The following is a 17,287-nucleotide window of genomic DNA, read 5'->3' on the forward strand; positions in this document are numbered from 1 at the left end:
TTGGATTTACTCCCCAGCCCACCTATAGTCCCAGATCTTGAAGTGGAAACAAGAGGATCAAGAGTGCAAGGTTTTCCTCAGCTACCTAGTAAATTTGAGACAAGCTTGAGACAAATGAGGCCCTTTCCCCAAAAGTTTTTAAAAATACATTGTTGCCAGGCAAGGTGGGACACATAAGTGCAGCACTCAGAAGTCAGAGGCAGGTGAGTGTCTGTGAGTTTGAGGCCAGCCAGGGTTACATAGTGAGACCCTGTCTCAAAAAAAAAAAGGAAGGAAGGAAAAGAAAAGATATTGGTAGACAGGTATTGATGCTTTACCTACTGTTACTAGAAATCCTTATAACACAATATAGAAGTTGGTTATTAGCATATCATTGTTGCTGCCTTTCCAGCCTAAGATGGCCTGGAACTTGTAATGTTTCCATGTGACTCAGGCTCATGTTGTTCCTCCCTCAGATTTCTGAGTGCTGACTTTTGCTGTGTATCACCATGGCCAGCCACAGTCTAGAGTTTTAGAAAGCTTTTTAAAGGCTTTTTTTCCCCTTCCATTAATCCTTCTCTGACCATTAATGCCTAAGTCTTCATTACTATGGGAAAATGGATTGATGTCTCCTAGCTTTTCTGCTAATTCTTCATGTCTTGAATCTGCATACATTATCAGTGTAAGATTGTTCTGTAAGGAGGCATAAAGTCTTCCTAATCTTCACTCTTGGGACGTGCGCGGGGCTTTAGGCAGATGGCAAGGAAGGTCAGCTGTGGCCTGAGATGTTAGTGAGGGTGTGAGACCCGCCTTTGTTGATTATGTCCTTGGGTGGCTTTCCATTTAGCTGTGATGTGTTTGTTATATTTTCATCTTTCCAGAGAGTCTCCTATTTCAGCGTTTGTTTTGTTTGTCTCGTTTATCATAAGCCCTGCAACAGCACCTGGCGGACATTAATGTGGAGGGGCCAGAAAATGGATATGGCCATTGGATTGCCAGTACCTCAGGCTCAAGGAGCAGCATCAGTTCTGTTGATGTAAGTTCAGTTTCCAGAAAAGTTGCTCATTTTGCCTGGGCTAGCAGAATACTACACCCATGTCCGCATCTCTGCATAGTGTTTCTGAATCCTTCCTCACTGTGAGCTTGCATGATCACTAAAGACTTCGGTCTGTTCCCATGCATGAATGATCCAAGGAGAGAAAGTAAGAAGTTGGCCCGCCTAGTATATTTGATGTTTAGTTACTGTGATGTAAATTACATGAGGTTTAGTTACAGGGTAAGTATATCTGTTCTGCTTGGAACTACCTTCTCAGTTTAATTAGATGTCATTATATCATCTTCTTAACAAATAGTAGTCATTTACAAATGCTTATTCTGTAAAATAGAGACTGAAAACTGATGTACAGGGGTGCATTTACTATGGTTTCTTGCTAAGAAATGCTTTTAGCATCAGTTGCTTAGGGCTGTAAGTCAAGAAGCACAAGAAACAGAACCTGGCGCCTTCCTGTGCTCTGTGACGGCAGGAGAGTTTACTTTTCCCTGAGGATGAGCAAATGGGCCTGTTACCTTTTTTTGTTATCTTCTCAGGGGAAACATAAGCAGTAAATCCCTGAGCTAAGATCTTGGGTTAATAAACTGGGATGAAGGTAAACACAAGAAGTTTGAGAATCTTTTGGTGGTGGGTTATTTTAGGTTATTGCTTCTGTATCTGCCAGTGAGGTAAAACTAGATAGAGCATGCTAATTTTTTCTATCCATCTGGGTAGCTATGATTCAACAGTGTGTAGTGATTCTATGTTCTTGGATATCTGGGAATGTCTTAGATGGGATGCTTTTGCCTGGGCCCTAAATACTGACCAAATGCCTGTCACTAAGGATAATTGCAGGAAGGCAGAGCTCTATAATGACATAGGAGAGGGCAACAAGACCTGATAGTGGGAAACAGGACTCAAACATAGCTAAGGGATGTAATCAGTAAACTACAAATGCATGGGAGAAATTATGCCCAGTAAATGATCAGATAGTGCTGAACTGTGGGAAGTAAATGCCAGGTTTGTTACAGAAAGGAACAAGCTACAGGAAGAATCCACAGCAAGAAACAATCAATTCCTTTACAAGCCTATATTCCAGTATGCCTTGTGTCCTGGTTTAATCCTTCAGAAGAATTCTTTATCCTTATGGGTTGATCTTGTGAAAGGAGGCTGATTAATTACTGCCACTTGTAGCAAGTTATCTTATTATTTTTGAGACAGGGCCTCTTAACCTGGGACATACCAGTTGGAATAGATTGGATGCCAATGACAGATATTCTCCTATGGGCCCTGTTTCTCCCTATCCCAGTTCTGGGGTTACAGATGTGTGCTGCTGTGCCTCAGTTTCACAAGGTTGTTGAGGAATCTAAAGCAGACCATCTGGCTCGCATGGCAAGCACTTTACCAATTGAGCCATCTCCCCAGCCTCTGACCCTCTCTTCACAGAAGAGAGCTGGGGATGTGTGTACAGAGTAAAGGTCATATGAAGATAAGTGGAGAGGTAAACTTTTGTGTGCTGATGAATAAAGCTGTTTTGGCCAATGGACTGGCAGGATGTAGCCAGGCAGGAAGTATAGGCGGAGCTACCAGACTAGAATAATTCTGGGAAGAGGAACGAAGGGAGTGAGTGGTCAGTGAGATGCCATGTAGCTGGCAAGAAAGAAAGAGGTCCGGGCCTCACTGGTAAGCCAAGACCACGTGGAGATCCACAGATTAATAGAAATGGGTTAATGATTAAGAGAGAGCTAGCCAATAAGAAGCCTGAGCCATCAGCCAAACAGTTTATAATTAGTATAAACTGTGTGTTTATTTGGGACTGAACAGCTGTGGGACAGAAACTTCCATCTATAGTAGACATATGCACATAACTGAAAATACTCAAATGTATGGTCTCCCCCAATAAATTTAATTTTAATTGTTTCTGTAAAGGCCCTTTGTCCAAATACAGTGGCTTTCTGAGATGCACTGGATTTTAGTACTTGAGCATGAATTTGAATTTGGCGGGGATATAATTCTGTCTATAGATAACCTTTAACAGTCATGTATATGTTAATTACATGGAGAGTGGTTCATTGATGTTCTTGTTTTCCAGGGTGAATCTTGTAATGGCTCAAATGATAGAGGAATGAAGTCCCTTGTAAATAAAATGACTGTGGCTTTAAAGACAAAATCTGTTAATGTCAGGGAAAAGGTGATCAGTTTCATTGAGAATACATCAACTCCTGTGGACAGGTGAGTTTCTTATTCAGTATGGAATTATGATGGGTAATTAAAACTGAAGAAATGTATCTCACAGTAAATGAATTCTGTTGAAAGTATGGTACATTTTCTGTTGGATCTGATTTCATTGTAACTGCAGGGTTGAGCTTACTGCCTATGTTCTCTCTATAGATCGCTTCCCCCTTTCCAGAGGAAGAGGCATCTGAGTTTGCCCCTTTATTCCATTCATTAAAAAATCCCATGTCCTTGTGTTCATGGTTAATAGTTCATAGAGCAGCTGCCTTCCACATGCCACCAAACACAGTTACTTCACAGCAGGAACTTCTGCTCCAAGAATTTTAAACCTAGATAATTTAGTCTTGGTTAGTACAATAGAGCCCTACTTTACTAAGTTCAAATCTTTGTAGGAATTTGTTTAAAAATAGAAATAAACTCCATTTTTTCATGAATTAAAAAGGGGCAAGATGAACAACGGGCAAGCAAGTTTTAGGATATTGTATTTGCTATTTGATACACTTTTTTGTGTGTTAGTCTAATTCACATGTGCACATTCTGCAGCCCAGGATAGCTGTGAGTGTGGCCAAACCCCAAATGGGGAACTTAAAACTTTATGAGATACTTGTGTGATGTGTATAGCTCGATTACACAGTTCTCAAGTGTGAACTTCGTAGACTGTGTCATGTCACAGTGGCAAAAGTCGAAAGATTCTTTCCAATTCAAATATGGAATTTGTTTCCAAGCAAGCCTGATCGTGAGCATAAGTTAGCATTTGATTTCCCTCTCCTGTCTTCCTTGTATCAGGGGGCAGTTGGAACATTTGATGTTAAGAACTGAATGCCCCTTTCCAGTGGAATGCACACACCTACAAAAGTAGATACCATTTAGTAAGTACAAAGGTAATGAGTAGGCTATCTTCACTAATCCAACAATTATGCCTCATCTAGAATAGCCAATATTAAAGTATTGATCAACCCGGAAAGACTTGTCTGCTCCATAAAGTTACATCTGCTCTTAAAGGCCAGACTTGCAGTACTTCTGAGTCCCTGGTCTTCTGCTGCTCCATTTTGTGTATGAACATTAAAATTTTGTTTTAAAGTACACTAGTTTACTTTAAGATCGACCAGTGATGACTCTAACTTGAAAAGACCATTGCCTGGTGAAGTATTAGTAAAATTGGCTCCTCTTCATTTTCCTTTGTGCTTGAGATGATTGAAATGTTTTCTTTATACTGTATGTGCTGGGTTGAGAAACTGATTTTATTATTTGTTTTCTAAAGTTGCTGCATTTCTTTATAATCATTTTGTTCTGTCGTCTGCCTTGATTTGCTGTAGAATGTCTTTCAATCTTCCTTGGCCAGACAGATCATGTACAGAGCGGTAAGCCAATGAGTAGAGCAGCTCGATTGGACCATCCATCCCCTCAGTTCCCTCCAGCATGCTCCCTCCCCCCTGTCTGTGCGCCCCCTGCTGTTTTCGCCCGCTGCTGTCTTTGAACCTTGTGCTGACTTGGCTCAAGTTTCATGCTGCTCTTTCCCAAGCTAACCTTTCAGTATGTTCCTAGGAGTGAACCACTCTGACATTGTGCTTCCCGTTTTGTTTTGTGCTTTTTCCCCCTCCCTTGCATGTTTCCATCTCCCATTCCTCAGATGAAAATCAAACTTGCTTAAACCCAAGGACTTTATAAATCCTGCCGTTTTTATTCTGAAGCAGGGAAAGGTGAAACAGGACAGTGTCGTCGAGGTCAGGAGTGAGCACAGCATTAGTGTTCCAATCATTTACCATTCTCCACCTAAATTTAGAAACAGTTCCTGGTCCAAAACCTGATGCTGGAGTTAATTGAGGGGCCTTGGACGTGCTGATGCATGCTCTTTTCCCCATGAGCCACATTCTCGGCATTAAGTTTTTAACTCATGCATTTTACGTAAACACTCATTTTCTGATTTTTATCAATAAGTTGGATGCATTTAGGTTGATGAATTAACAGACATAAATCTGTTGAAAAGAAGAGAGTTCTAGGGTTTTGCATTTGGATTTTCCCTGAAGGAGACCATGGGAGACATTTTACCATCTATTCTGGTTCCTCTGTCCCCTGTAAGATGGCAGTTGATGGTTGATAAAAAGATTTGATTTAAACCGGGCATTGGTGGCATTTGTTTAATCCCAGCACTCGGGAGGCAGAGGCAGGGGGATCTCTGTGAGTTTGAGGCCAGCCTGGTCTCCAGAGTAAGTGCCAGGATAGGCTCCAAAGCTACACAGAGAAACCCTGTCTCGAAACGCCCCCCCCAAAAAAATCTGATTTAAGATTTAAAACTTGGAGTCTTTAAATTAGGTTAAGCAAGTGAAGCATTATCAACTTAATAACTTTGTAGCATTATAATTTTCATGCTTGCAGACTTTGTTTAAATATTAATATAAAAATAGTAGGATATTAATATAGCAATAATTCAACATTTATAAAAGAAAGTGTAAGGTTGGTGAGATGACTGAGCAAGTAAAGATACTTGTTGCCAAGGCTTACTACCTGAATTTGGTCCCTGGACCAACATGGTAGAAGGAGAAAACCAGCTGCCACCAATTGTCCTCCAACCGCCATTTAAAGAGTCTGGGTAGAAATTAAGCCATTGTGGGTTTACTTTCTCATCATTTCAGTATTTTTAGTAACTGGAAAAGCATTTTAAAAATAACAGTTGAATAACCTGAATATTTTTTGATCCTACACAAGGCAATTATAGGACAACTATTTAATTTTATCTTAGGCTATTTTAAAGAAAATTGTTCTTTTGGGGAATTATAATCTATTTGTGAATCATCCTTCTATAAGACCATTGAGTTGGCCTCTGGGGCAGTTTAAATTAGGTTTTCTCCTAGGATCTTAATTTCACTTATATCCGTCTGTGGTTCACATACAGGTGTATTTGTTTTGAAAGTGAAATTTAATTAGCAGTTTGAATGAATCATGTTATTTCTGAGCTCAGCAAGTTAGAATTTGTCAAAACAATTTCTGTAGATGTTTGTTATTTCTAATAAAAATATCAATATACTACCTTTAAAAAGTAGTCCAAACCAACCAGTGTAAATTTTAAAAAAAATTGAATTTCATTAAATTTGTGAGAATTTAAGGAAATGTCACAGAAATCTTTATTATTCTTGTTCATACAAACTTTTCACTGCAGGGTAAGTAGCTTAGTCATAAAATGTTTGCCCTGCAAGCATAAGAACCTGAACTCAACCCCAGAACCTTACCTTAGAAACCTTGTAGTCTCAGCCACCTTCTGAAGAGCTCTGCACAGAACGAACTTTACCCCGAGCTTCTCTGGTGACATCCCAGCTCTAAACCCTGATGCTCCCTAATGAACATGCTTTGATAGGTTACAGGGTAATTTTGCATTAGAAATATTGTAACTAGCTGGGGAGAGATAGCTCAGCAGTTAAGAGCACTGGCGGATCCTTTAGAGGATCTGGGTTCAATTCCCAGCACCCACATGGCAGCTCACAACTGTCTGTAACTCCAGTTCCAGGGGATCCAACATCCTGCCACAGACATACATTCTGATAAAACCACCAATGCACAATAAATAAATTAATAATAATAATAATAATTGTTTTAACAAGTTTGATTGCTAAATTAATGAAATTTTAAGTACAGATTAACCTAACTTGTAATTCTAAGAGGATTGTCATACTAAACTCAGTGTTTGCTTGCTTGCTTGCTTGGAGGAGTCTTGATTAAAAGGATATATTTAAGTGAAGATTTTTATTGATGATTTTTGCTCAGATTAAGACTCTTGAAAAACAGAAGATTGAGTGTTTTCATGTTAGATGAAGAACATCTAATCTTCTTTGTAGTGGGTAGTTATCCTACAAAGGAAACAGTTTCCCAGAACTTCAGTATTTTGCTGAAACACTTTAATTTATGCAAAAGAAGTAGAATCTCACTCGGTATGGACTAAAACAGAAGCAGCAGTGATAAAAACAGAGGAAAAATGGAGAAATTTGCAGCTTCCAAGGGAGCCTCAAGCCTTCCTGTTGGGTTTTCAGTGCAGTAGTAATTGTGTACATAGCGCCCACTAGAGACTGGGTATTGCTTGAGAGCTTCGGAAAGGAGAGGGATAGATAGCATGGTTAATTTTCAGTTATCCTAAATCTAAAGGGCAGAGTCTTTTGTTTTCAAATGAGGGAACAGCACAGAGAGTAACTTCCCCAGGCATGGAAGCATCTAACCACTGGCTTAAATAGAGCATTGAAGTTGTTTAACTTGGCTGGACTTATATAGTGCCTTTTCACCTACATAATTTATCTTCTTTCAGTTTTTTTAGAATAGTTGTCCGAAAGCTATGAGTGGTCTGTGAGATACAAAGAGCATTCCCATTTTTTTTTGAATAGTTAAAAATCTTTGATTCCTTCCTAAAACTGTTTAATGCAGGCATGTTAGCAGCAGCGACAGAGTGGGCAAACCGTACCGTGGAGTAAAGCCCGTGTTCAGCATTGGGGATGAAGAGGAATATGACACAGGTTGAGTAATACGTTAATCTGTGGGCTCTTTTATACATTGCTACTTCTTATCTGTAATTTTGCTACTGTTATGAATTGTAATGTAAATATCTGATATACTTGATGTGTGAACCTTCTGAAAGGGTCACAACCCATGGGTTGGGAACCACTGGTCCACAATTTCTAGTAATGCTTTGGTTTTAGAATTCTTAAATTGTGCCTACTAGAAATCGAAACAGAAGTTTTGCATAGGCCTAGATTAACAGGAGTCTTCAGCTGAGGAGCAGTTTGTGGACATTGTATTCGAGCTCATGTGATTGTATTTAGAACCCTGTGCACACACCTGAAGCCTGAGATCTGCGGGATTGGGGGAAGGTGCAAAGGTCTTACAAGGCCACAAGAGGGCACTGTGATACCAGAGAGAGTTACCTCACCTAGGATTGGCTTTGTGTTTAAAAAATCAATTTATTATTTTTACTTATAATTCCACAGTCCAAATTATGTGATTAAGTAGCCATAGTTAATGTGCATATTGAGTTAGAAAAGGTTATGCTAATGTTTACAAAAATGAGGAAAAGACTCCACTTAGTAATACTTGATGTTTACTCCATATTACCTGTTTATTCTCTATAGTGGATAATCACCTATTTGCCTAGTTTAGGGTTCAATTCTGGTAGTTTCCTGATTTTTGTCAGTTTTAAGTGGCTAATTTTTATACATATATCAAGATGAACTTTGAAAGCATATCTAGGGCATTAACTCTTATCAGTAAGATTGCTTAAGAGAAGCATATTTAATGATTCAATAAATAGTACAGAATGGACTGCTAGAAAACTTGGATTGAAGTAAATAATATTTCTAGTTGTTTCTTTTTCTTTTCTTGTTCCCTCTCTGTTGCCATCTTCCTGTTGCTCTGCATTTGTCGTTCATGAGCAAGAGAGAGAGGCAAGTGGATGAGTAGATTGTAGTCTGTTTAACACGCCCCTGCACACATGCACCTTTATAATATGCAAAGTGGTCCACAACACAACGAGGGGACCAGGAGTATATATGCCAGTGTGCATATGTAACACTATTGGGAGAAGAGTAAAGTCATAGAAGAATATATTGTAATTACATCGTCTCCCTCATATAAACCACAGAAAACTCCCACATTATTAAGATGACGACAGAAAAGACACATGGAGAACTGTTCCCACTGAGGTAGTCACTGTTTGTCAGTAAAGGGAAAGGACTTTGATTAGGGAGTGATAACATGAGGGCTTTACTGCTGTTTAGGCTGGGATCTTGACCCAGTGTTTTCTTTTGTATTGTCTGTATTTTCAACAATTACTGAAAAGCAAGGGGAAGGGGCTGGGGAGATAACCAAGTCAGTAAAATGCTTGAACCTGAGTTCAGTTCCCTCTGCCACTCACGAAAGTTACTATGGTTGCTATCTTAGTTATGGTTTCCATTGCTGGGATGAAACACCATGATCAAAGCAACTTGGGGAGAAAGTTGTAAGTTCATCGTACAGCTCTCAGGCCATACTCCATCACTGAGGGCAGGAACTCTAGGACAGAACCTGGAGGCAGGAACTAAAGCAGCAGCTGTGGAGGAAAGCTGCTTACCGCTTGCTTTTCATGGCTTGCTCAGCGGGCTTTCTTCTAGCACCCAGAACCACCAGCCCAGGGGTGGCCCTGCATCTGGCCTTCCTACATCAATCATCAAATGAGAAAAGTCAACACACACTTGCTCAGACCAGTCTCCTGAGGCGTTTTCTCAATGAGGTTTTCTCTTTCAGAATTACCCTGTTATAAAACTAGTCAGCACAGTGGCCCATGCTGGTAATCCCAGCAGCGAGAATGCAGACAGATGGATACCTGAGTTTGTTTACTGACCAGCCTGCCTGGTCTGCTTCCTGAGCACCAGGCCAGTGAAAACCCTCTCTCCAAAAGAAAGGTGGTTGTGCCGGGCATGGTGGTACACACCTTTTATTCCCAGCACTCGGGAGGCAGGGGTAGGTGGATCTCTGAGTTCCAGACCAATCTGGTCTACACAGAGAAATCCAGGACAGCCAGAGATACCCAGAGAAACCCTGTCTCAAAAAGAAAAGAAGGGAAAGGAAAGAAAAGAAAGGATCCCAAGGAATCCGGTGTTTTCTCCTGTCCTCTACAGGCATTCCCACACATGACATACACTGACACACACATGCACATAAATAAAAGTAAAAATATTTTGATAATAAGGAAATAAAAATTCAAAACTTTAAAAAATAGTTGGCTTCTGAGGTTTGATACCAGAGGTTATTCTCTGGTCTCCACAGGCGCTTGCACACACATGAAAACAAAGAGATGAACACTTGTAATTATTAACCAGAGGCACTGTAATTCCTTTTTTTTACATTAGAAAACCAAACTTAGAATGTTTTGAGGTTTGTTTCATGAAAAGTATTCTCCTGATGTAATGTAGGTTGAATTTACTGTTATTTTCTATTTAAAATTAGAAACTGACAAAGGGGACGTGGCCTCCTTTGCCTCAAGAGAGATGCTTATTGCTGACAGATCAGACTACAGTTGTGTTATCCTTAATCAACACTCTTCAATATGTATGCTTTTCTTTCTTCCTAGATGAAATTGACAGTTCTTCAATGTCAGATGATGACAGAAAAGAAATCGTAAACATTCAGACCTGGATAAACAAGCCAGACATCAAGCATCATTTTCCCTGTAAAGAAGTAAAAGAAAGTGGACATATGTTTCCCAGGTACTTTTGAAAATGTCTTTAGAAGTAAACTTGAGTTGGGTGAAATTAATATAAAAGTAATTATGAAGGACTTTTATTCAAGTGCAAACAGACATAATTTCCCACTGTGAACTTGTGTTAAGTGTCTCAGTTTTTAAAGTCATAAGTAACTTGTATTTTGAAAATTCTGAGACAAAACATTGACCTAGTACATTGAACACCTTGAGATGCCTCTTCTGGACCTGCCAGCTGTAGGCATCCCTTCAAGTCCCCATGAGCGTAGCACACACTCAGGTCATTCAGAAGCAGCTTCTACACTTGCTAGTTCACCCTAAATGACACAGCATAGATGTCCCAAGAAGAAGAGCATTTTTTTACATAGCTCCAATGTTATTACTTCACCTGAATGTTATTAAATTACTGTTGCCCAACACCGAGACCCCAGAATTTTCAGTGTTTCCAAGTTAACTTGGATATTTCTTTCCTTCCTGGGTGGTCCATATTGCATTGCCAGTCACTGCCCTCTCTCACCCAGGGTCTGGGAAGACTTTCCCCTCTCTCCCACATACTGGTCTCTTCACGAGTCTAGACCACTTATATCACAAAGGGTTTCACATTCTAGACATGTCTGGTAATTTGCCTTATTATGTTAAAACTGAGCTAAGATAGAAGTTTTTTATCTTCAGGATTTAGTTGCAGAATATTATAAAAATATGTAAGGAAATCTAGCAATTGCCTGGTGGCCTTGATATGAGACTATGGTGTGTAGGCAGAAATACTTTTGTGTATAGATAATCCTTGTAAAAATCAATGGCAGGATAGTCCATTCGAGTTAAAAATTATTTATATGTTGTACCTGACTTCTTACTATAAAACTCTTAAATAGTTGTGGTATTATCTGTTAACAAAACAATTTTGCATAAAATTAAAGAAAAGTATATAGCTTGTTTATAGTGTAGCTTCATAGATAACTCAAAAATTATTTCTTTTAAAGTTGATTTTTCCTATAATTGGAGCTGTTGAAGTAACATGTCTGCTTTGAGTCACATTCATTTAAACCTTCTTTCTTTCAAGTCATCTGTTGGTTACTGCAACACATATGTACTGCTTAAGGGAGATTCTTTCTCGGAAAGGACTGGCTTACATCCAGTCTCGACAAGCACTAAATTCTGTAGTTAAAATTACATCCAAAAAAAAGCATCCTGAGCTAATTACCTTCAAGTATGGGAACAGCAGTGCTTCTGGGATAGAAATCTTGGCTATTGAAAGGTAAGATTTTCTGTATATGTATGTATTATCTGAATGAATGTAAATCATTAAACAGTTTTCTTCTTGATTTGGGGGAGTGGGTGTTGGAATAGGATCTTGAAGCATTCCCCTCTAGTAACAGTACGCTTTGTCTTCTTCCTAATATTTGTTCATATGTGGCTTCAGTGTTGACACACAACTTCAGTAATACTGTAGCAAATTTCATCAACTTCTTGTCACCAGGATCATTAAGAATAATCTAGAGGTTAGGAGAGATGGCTAAGCAGATAAAGGCACTTGTTGCCAAGCCTGACAACCCAAGTTAAATCCCTGGGATCTAGATGGTAGAAGGAGAAAACCAACTCCCCTGACCTTCACTTAACACTCCATAGCATGAGCACCCCCCTCAACACACACAAAATAAACCATTAGCAAATACTGTAACAATGGAGACTTTGCTCTGTGCTTGAGGCCTAGAGCTGGGTTCTCAGCACCCAGAAGTCATGTCCAGTGGCTGGCTGTATCTCCACCTGCAAGACATCCAGCACCCTCTTCTGGTGTCTGTGCATACAGACACACACAGATTCACATATGCACACAGACACACCATGCATGTGTGTTATGTGAGTTTTCTGGCCTGGCAGGTCCCGCCACCCTTCTCTGCTCCAAAGACCACAACGCCCAGCTAGGGTTTCTTATTTGGGTGGCTCTGTCTACATTATTAACCCATAACTACTAATCCATGTATTTCCTTGTGGTCTTGGCTTACTGGGGAATGCCGGACCTAATGTCATACCTGCAACTCCTTTGCCTGCTACATGACTGCTCAGCATCTCTGTAGCTTTGGAGCCTATCCTGGAACTCACTCTGTTGACCAGGCTGGTCTTGAACTCACAGAGATCTGACTGGCTCTGCTTCCCAAGTGCTGGGATTAAAGGCATATTCCATAATCTCCCGGCACAAATGAGCTTTTTTCAGGAAAAGAATTATGCAAGTGCTATACTAAATGTTGATTTTTGGTGAACCAAATTTGTCTTAGAATGCTTAGTTGGTATTTTATTTTTCCATCATCAAAACTTCATAAGCTGAGGGTGGTTTGAATCTGTTTTAGACAACTTAATGTTTTGCTTAAGGTCCAACTAGCAAGTACTGGAGTTGTCATTGGAATTGGATGCTATCAAATTATAACTGTAGCCAATTAAATTACATCTGTACTAGACAGCAAGTGTCTCAGGGCTTCTATTGCTGTGAAGAGACACCATGATCACAGCAACTCTTATAAGGAAACATTTAATTGGGGTGACTTACAGTTTCAGAGGTTTATTCCATTATCATCATGGCAGTATGCATTCAGAAATGGTGCTGGAAAAGGAGCTGAGAGTTCTGCATCTTGACCCACAGACAACAGGAAGTAAACTGTGCCACTGGTTTACTTAGGAATCCTTAAAGCCCACCCACATCCCCATAGTGACAGACTACCTCCAGCAAGGCCACACTCCCAATACTGCACCTCCCTTTGGGAACTCTTTTCTTTTGATCCACCACAGCAAGTATAATGTTTTACCTATGTTTTATTTGGATATTATACATACTTATTGGTAGTTCAGAGAATCTTAGCTGTGCATTATATGAAAAGTCCCATCACTTTGACTTTTAGATTTTCAAGCAAGGTTTTGATTGTCTGTTGAGGTAAGTTTATGGGAGTACACAGGATGGCATCTCTGTTAGCATCATGGGTCATGGAAAGTTTATCAGAGGTGACGTCTCAGCAGAACCCTGATGGTAATGTGCTGCATTAATACATATCTGTGTCTTTTCTCCCATAGGTATTTGATTCCAAATGCAGGAGATGCTACCAGAGCCATAAAACAGCAAATCATGAAAGTGTTGGATGCTTTGGAAAGTTAATGTAAAAGAAAGTTATTTAAGTGAAATTAAGGCAACCAAGAGAAACATGAAAATATATTTCCTGACTCAATACTAACCAGAGACCTTTTATTTGCTCATGGGGTGCCTGAGTAGAGGGTCTAAGTGCAAATTATTGTAATCAATCTTGGGATGGGTACACTTTTCTAAAAATTTCTTTTGCATCTTTGGTTTTATAAAATGATTTATTATAAAGGTCAGTTATTAAATGACTTTGAATTAACTGGCCTTGTGCCCTATGGACCAAGGGCACAGAATGCAGTTCTGTTTTGAAGAGCTGTTTTAATGGACACGCATCATTTTCAGGTTTTAAAACAACTGTACACATACATATTTGCGAGGTCTTCACTGAAATTTAGAAATAGAATTAGTTGAAGAGAGTTAATTGCTGCAATGAGCAATATCAGAAAATTAAAAGTATAGATTAGTAATTAGCTCACTGTTTCTGTTCTTAAAAAGATTGAAGTCTGTTTAATGGAATGGATGGCGATCATAGCCAACTCAAAATACAGCCCATAGTGAAACATCGGAGCTCAGTTTCACTCCATCTCCACTCCAGTAGGTAATTATTTGGGGACGAATTGCCTCAGAGATTCTAAGCTCCATCCCAGCAGTTGCTAAGGAACAGTTAACAGCAGTAGAAGTAAGTAGGCGTATTAAGGTTCAAACTAGCCTTTCAGGGACAGAATCGCATCTGTGAAATGTCACTGCTCTCTATTCCATGGATCATTTGGTCTAGGCTATTTCAGAATGTTTGAACACTCTAATTTATCCTTCTTGAGATGACCACCTGTGGCCACACTGATGTCTAGTTTAAAAAAAAAAAAAAAAGACATAATCAGAGAGCCATAGAAATTTCAGTGTTTTTATATCACTTTCTAAAATTTTTTTTTTGGTTTTGTCAGTAGTTGAAACTATTTTTATTCTTTTATTTTGACAAAACGGAAGCAGCCTGCTTTGTTTTGCAGCTTGCTCAGATTAATTTCTGTGGCCCATATTAGTCACATGTGATGAGAGATCCAGAAACATCTTTTGGACCATGGGATGATTTTCATAAAATCTGTTTGAAAAATAGTAACTCTAACCTGCCATGTCATAAAATGTAATAGATTTCTCAAAGTGGTTGGTTGCTAGAACTATCTAGATGTACCCCACTAGTAGCCAGTTGTTTTAATTTGCTTAATGGAAATCAAGTGAATAAAAGATAACACAATGAAAAGAACTTTATTCTGGTATCTAAATAAAAAGTTTATTTGAGTGGTTGAAGACATTTGCATGAAATTGCACCTGTGCAGTACTTGGTATTTATAATGCTCCTCCAAACTGTCGTATTGCATTTTTTCCATTTTCTTGACACCCTCTTTGAAATGTCCTGAAGTCTCATTTTTCAACCATCTCAGCTATGGGACTTTTTTTCATAATATTAATGTAAAGATGTTTGTGTTACTGTTTATAAATTACAATTGTAAATAAACTGACACAGTTTGCTCAAAACTCGTGTTCTCAAAGCCATCCATTCTCTTTCATTTGTATTTTATCTGCAGATTAAACATTTCTGTTTTATTTGTATTCCTGTTCATGTGCCTTAGGTAGCTTAAAATTAATGACTCCATCTGGGTACTGGGGAGCTCATAGTCCCAGCTATTAAAGAAGACTGAGCCAGGAGGATCACTTGAGCTCGGGGAGTAGTGGCCCTGTGACCTTTTTCTCCTCTTTTCACTAGGGCAGATCAGATCTACAGGTACTCTGGCCAGCTTGAGCGTGGCAGGCATCACTCTGGCAGGCCTTGCCCTTCTCCCCCATTCCTGCCTTGCTAAAAACCATTAGATTACATTCCTGAAGCTAGCCACCAAGATCTATTCCCTTATTTGGCCACTTCCTCCTCATGAGGCTGACTACCAAGGTCCAACTATCAAAGTATTGAAGTCCAACAACCCAAAGCCCTGTCCCCCTTTACCTCATTAACATGCCAATTAAAATGAAACACCTCATCCTTACACAGGGTTTCCCCTTGTACCATTATAAACTGCTATTTTCCTATGTACCTCGTCTGTTTCTTCTATCCAGTGGCAGCCCTTTGTCTCTCCAGGACAACTATCCCTGCCCCCTTTCTCTTGTACTGTCCCATTCTCCCTAGTGTTTGTCTCTTATTCCCTGCCCTCTGTCTCTCTGGGGCAAATAAATCTCCTTTGTGCTGAGAACTTGGCCTTGGGGATCCTGAGCTGATACTTTTCCTTTCAAGATCCATCTCCATAGACCTGGCTTTCTCTTTAATAGTTGCCATGGCTACCAGGCCACTGCAGTTTCTAGTGCAAGATCTCGGAGATGGGGTGCATGTTATACTTGAATGAAATAAGGCCGTACTGCAACACGCTCACACCTTCTTCCAGCTCATAGATTCTTTTTTGGTTTTTCGAGGCAGGGTTTCCCTGTGTAGCTTTGGAGGCTGTCCTGAAACTAGCTCTTGTAGACCAGGGCGGTCTACACACTCACAGAGATCCGCCTGCCTCTGCCTCCCGAGTGCTGGGATTAAAGTCATGGTCCACCACCGCCTGGCTAGCTCATACATTCTTTAACCCTCTGTAGGGGGAAATGCCGCCAAGCCGGCATGGTCAGCATTTCCCCCCACACCCCTCTTCCACAATGTCCCCAGGTTCTCAGAAGAGGTGACATGTAGGAGAAGATTCTGTCATCCCTTTGAGATACGACATGGGTGCTGGAAACCAAACCCAGGTCCTCTACAGGAACAGTAAATGCTCTTAACCACTGAGCCATTTCTCAGCCCCTGCTTTGACCTTTTTAAACTGCTGTTTCTGCCCCCCCTCCCCACCCAGAGATGCCACACCCCAAAGTTTGTAAAAGCTCAACTCCCACTGGATGCTCTTTGGCTAAGTTTTTTGCTTTTTGTTTTTTGAGACAGGGTTTCTCTGCATAGCCCTTTTTGTCCTGGAACTCTGTAGACCAGAATGGTTTGAACTCCGACTCCATCCCTGCATTCAGGAGTTGGGGCAGGAGTTGAGTCAAGGCCAGCCTAGGCTACATAGTAAATAAAAGGCAGCCTGGGTTACATGAGACCCTGTCTGAGAACCACAAAAGCGCCAACCAAATGAAAAAACGGCGAATTAAATAATAAATACAAACGGCAACTCTTAGAATACTGCCTGGCACCTACTCTCTCCATCTCTTTCCTGGCCCCTTTAGGAGCAAGCTTCTGAAGTCCTGTTAGCCTAAATCAACCAGGTGCACTTACTTCCTCAGGCCTGTCAGCATGAAGCATTCATTACCCTGGCCACTGCTGCGATCCAACCTGAAATTTCAGTCCTTTTTGCCACATAAAGAGCCTTTCTACCCAAAGGAGACCACTCCATAACCATTTATGGCACACCACCATAATGTAGGTTGCTCCTCTTTGTCCCTGCTTCTGAAGGCCTTATTTAAAGAATTTGTAATTATTCCTTTCTCTTTGATGTATCCAAGCTCAAAGAGCGAGCCGTTTTTAGTGCAGAGCCGAGGCAAGGATGGAGCTCAGTGGTAGACAGATACTGAACATGTCCAAAGCCCGAGACTTCCTCACCAGTCCTGCAATACAGCACAAACAAGAAACAGCAAAAACAAACATCTAATGCCCACAACTCCACGAGGCTCCGCCCCTCGGCCCAGCTCTTGGCCA

The 17,287-nt window shown here is 40.2% G+C and overlaps 1 protein-coding gene across 2 annotated transcripts in view; it reads left to right on the forward strand.

Moving 5' to 3' along the window:
- Nucleotides 1-15,129, forward strand: part of Tbc1d23 (TBC1 domain family member 23) — a 50,393-nt gene extending 35,264 nt beyond the window's left edge. For both annotated transcript variants that reach the window (XM_027412484.2, XM_035444453.1), the window contains 7 exons: nt 909-1,015; nt 3,102-3,241; nt 4,561-4,605; nt 7,652-7,740; nt 10,329-10,464; nt 11,518-11,712; nt 13,518-15,129. In XM_027412484.2, the coding sequence (XP_027268285.1) occupies nt 909-1,015; nt 3,102-3,241; nt 4,561-4,605; nt 7,652-7,740; nt 10,329-10,464; nt 11,518-11,712; nt 13,518-13,599 (794 nt within the window). In that variant the 3' untranslated portion in view covers nt 13,600-15,129. The remainder of the gene's footprint in view (nt 1-908; nt 1,016-3,101; nt 3,242-4,560; nt 4,606-7,651; nt 7,741-10,328; nt 10,465-11,517; nt 11,713-13,517) is intronic.
- The last annotated feature ends 2,158 nt before the right edge of the window (nt 15,130-17,287 follow it).

This window comes from Cricetulus griseus, chromosome 4 (genome assembly GCF_003668045.3).
Source record: "Cricetulus griseus strain 17A/GY chromosome 4, alternate assembly CriGri-PICRH-1.0, whole genome shotgun sequence".
NCBI classification, from domain to species: domain Eukaryota; kingdom Metazoa; phylum Chordata; class Mammalia; order Rodentia; family Cricetidae; genus Cricetulus; species Cricetulus griseus.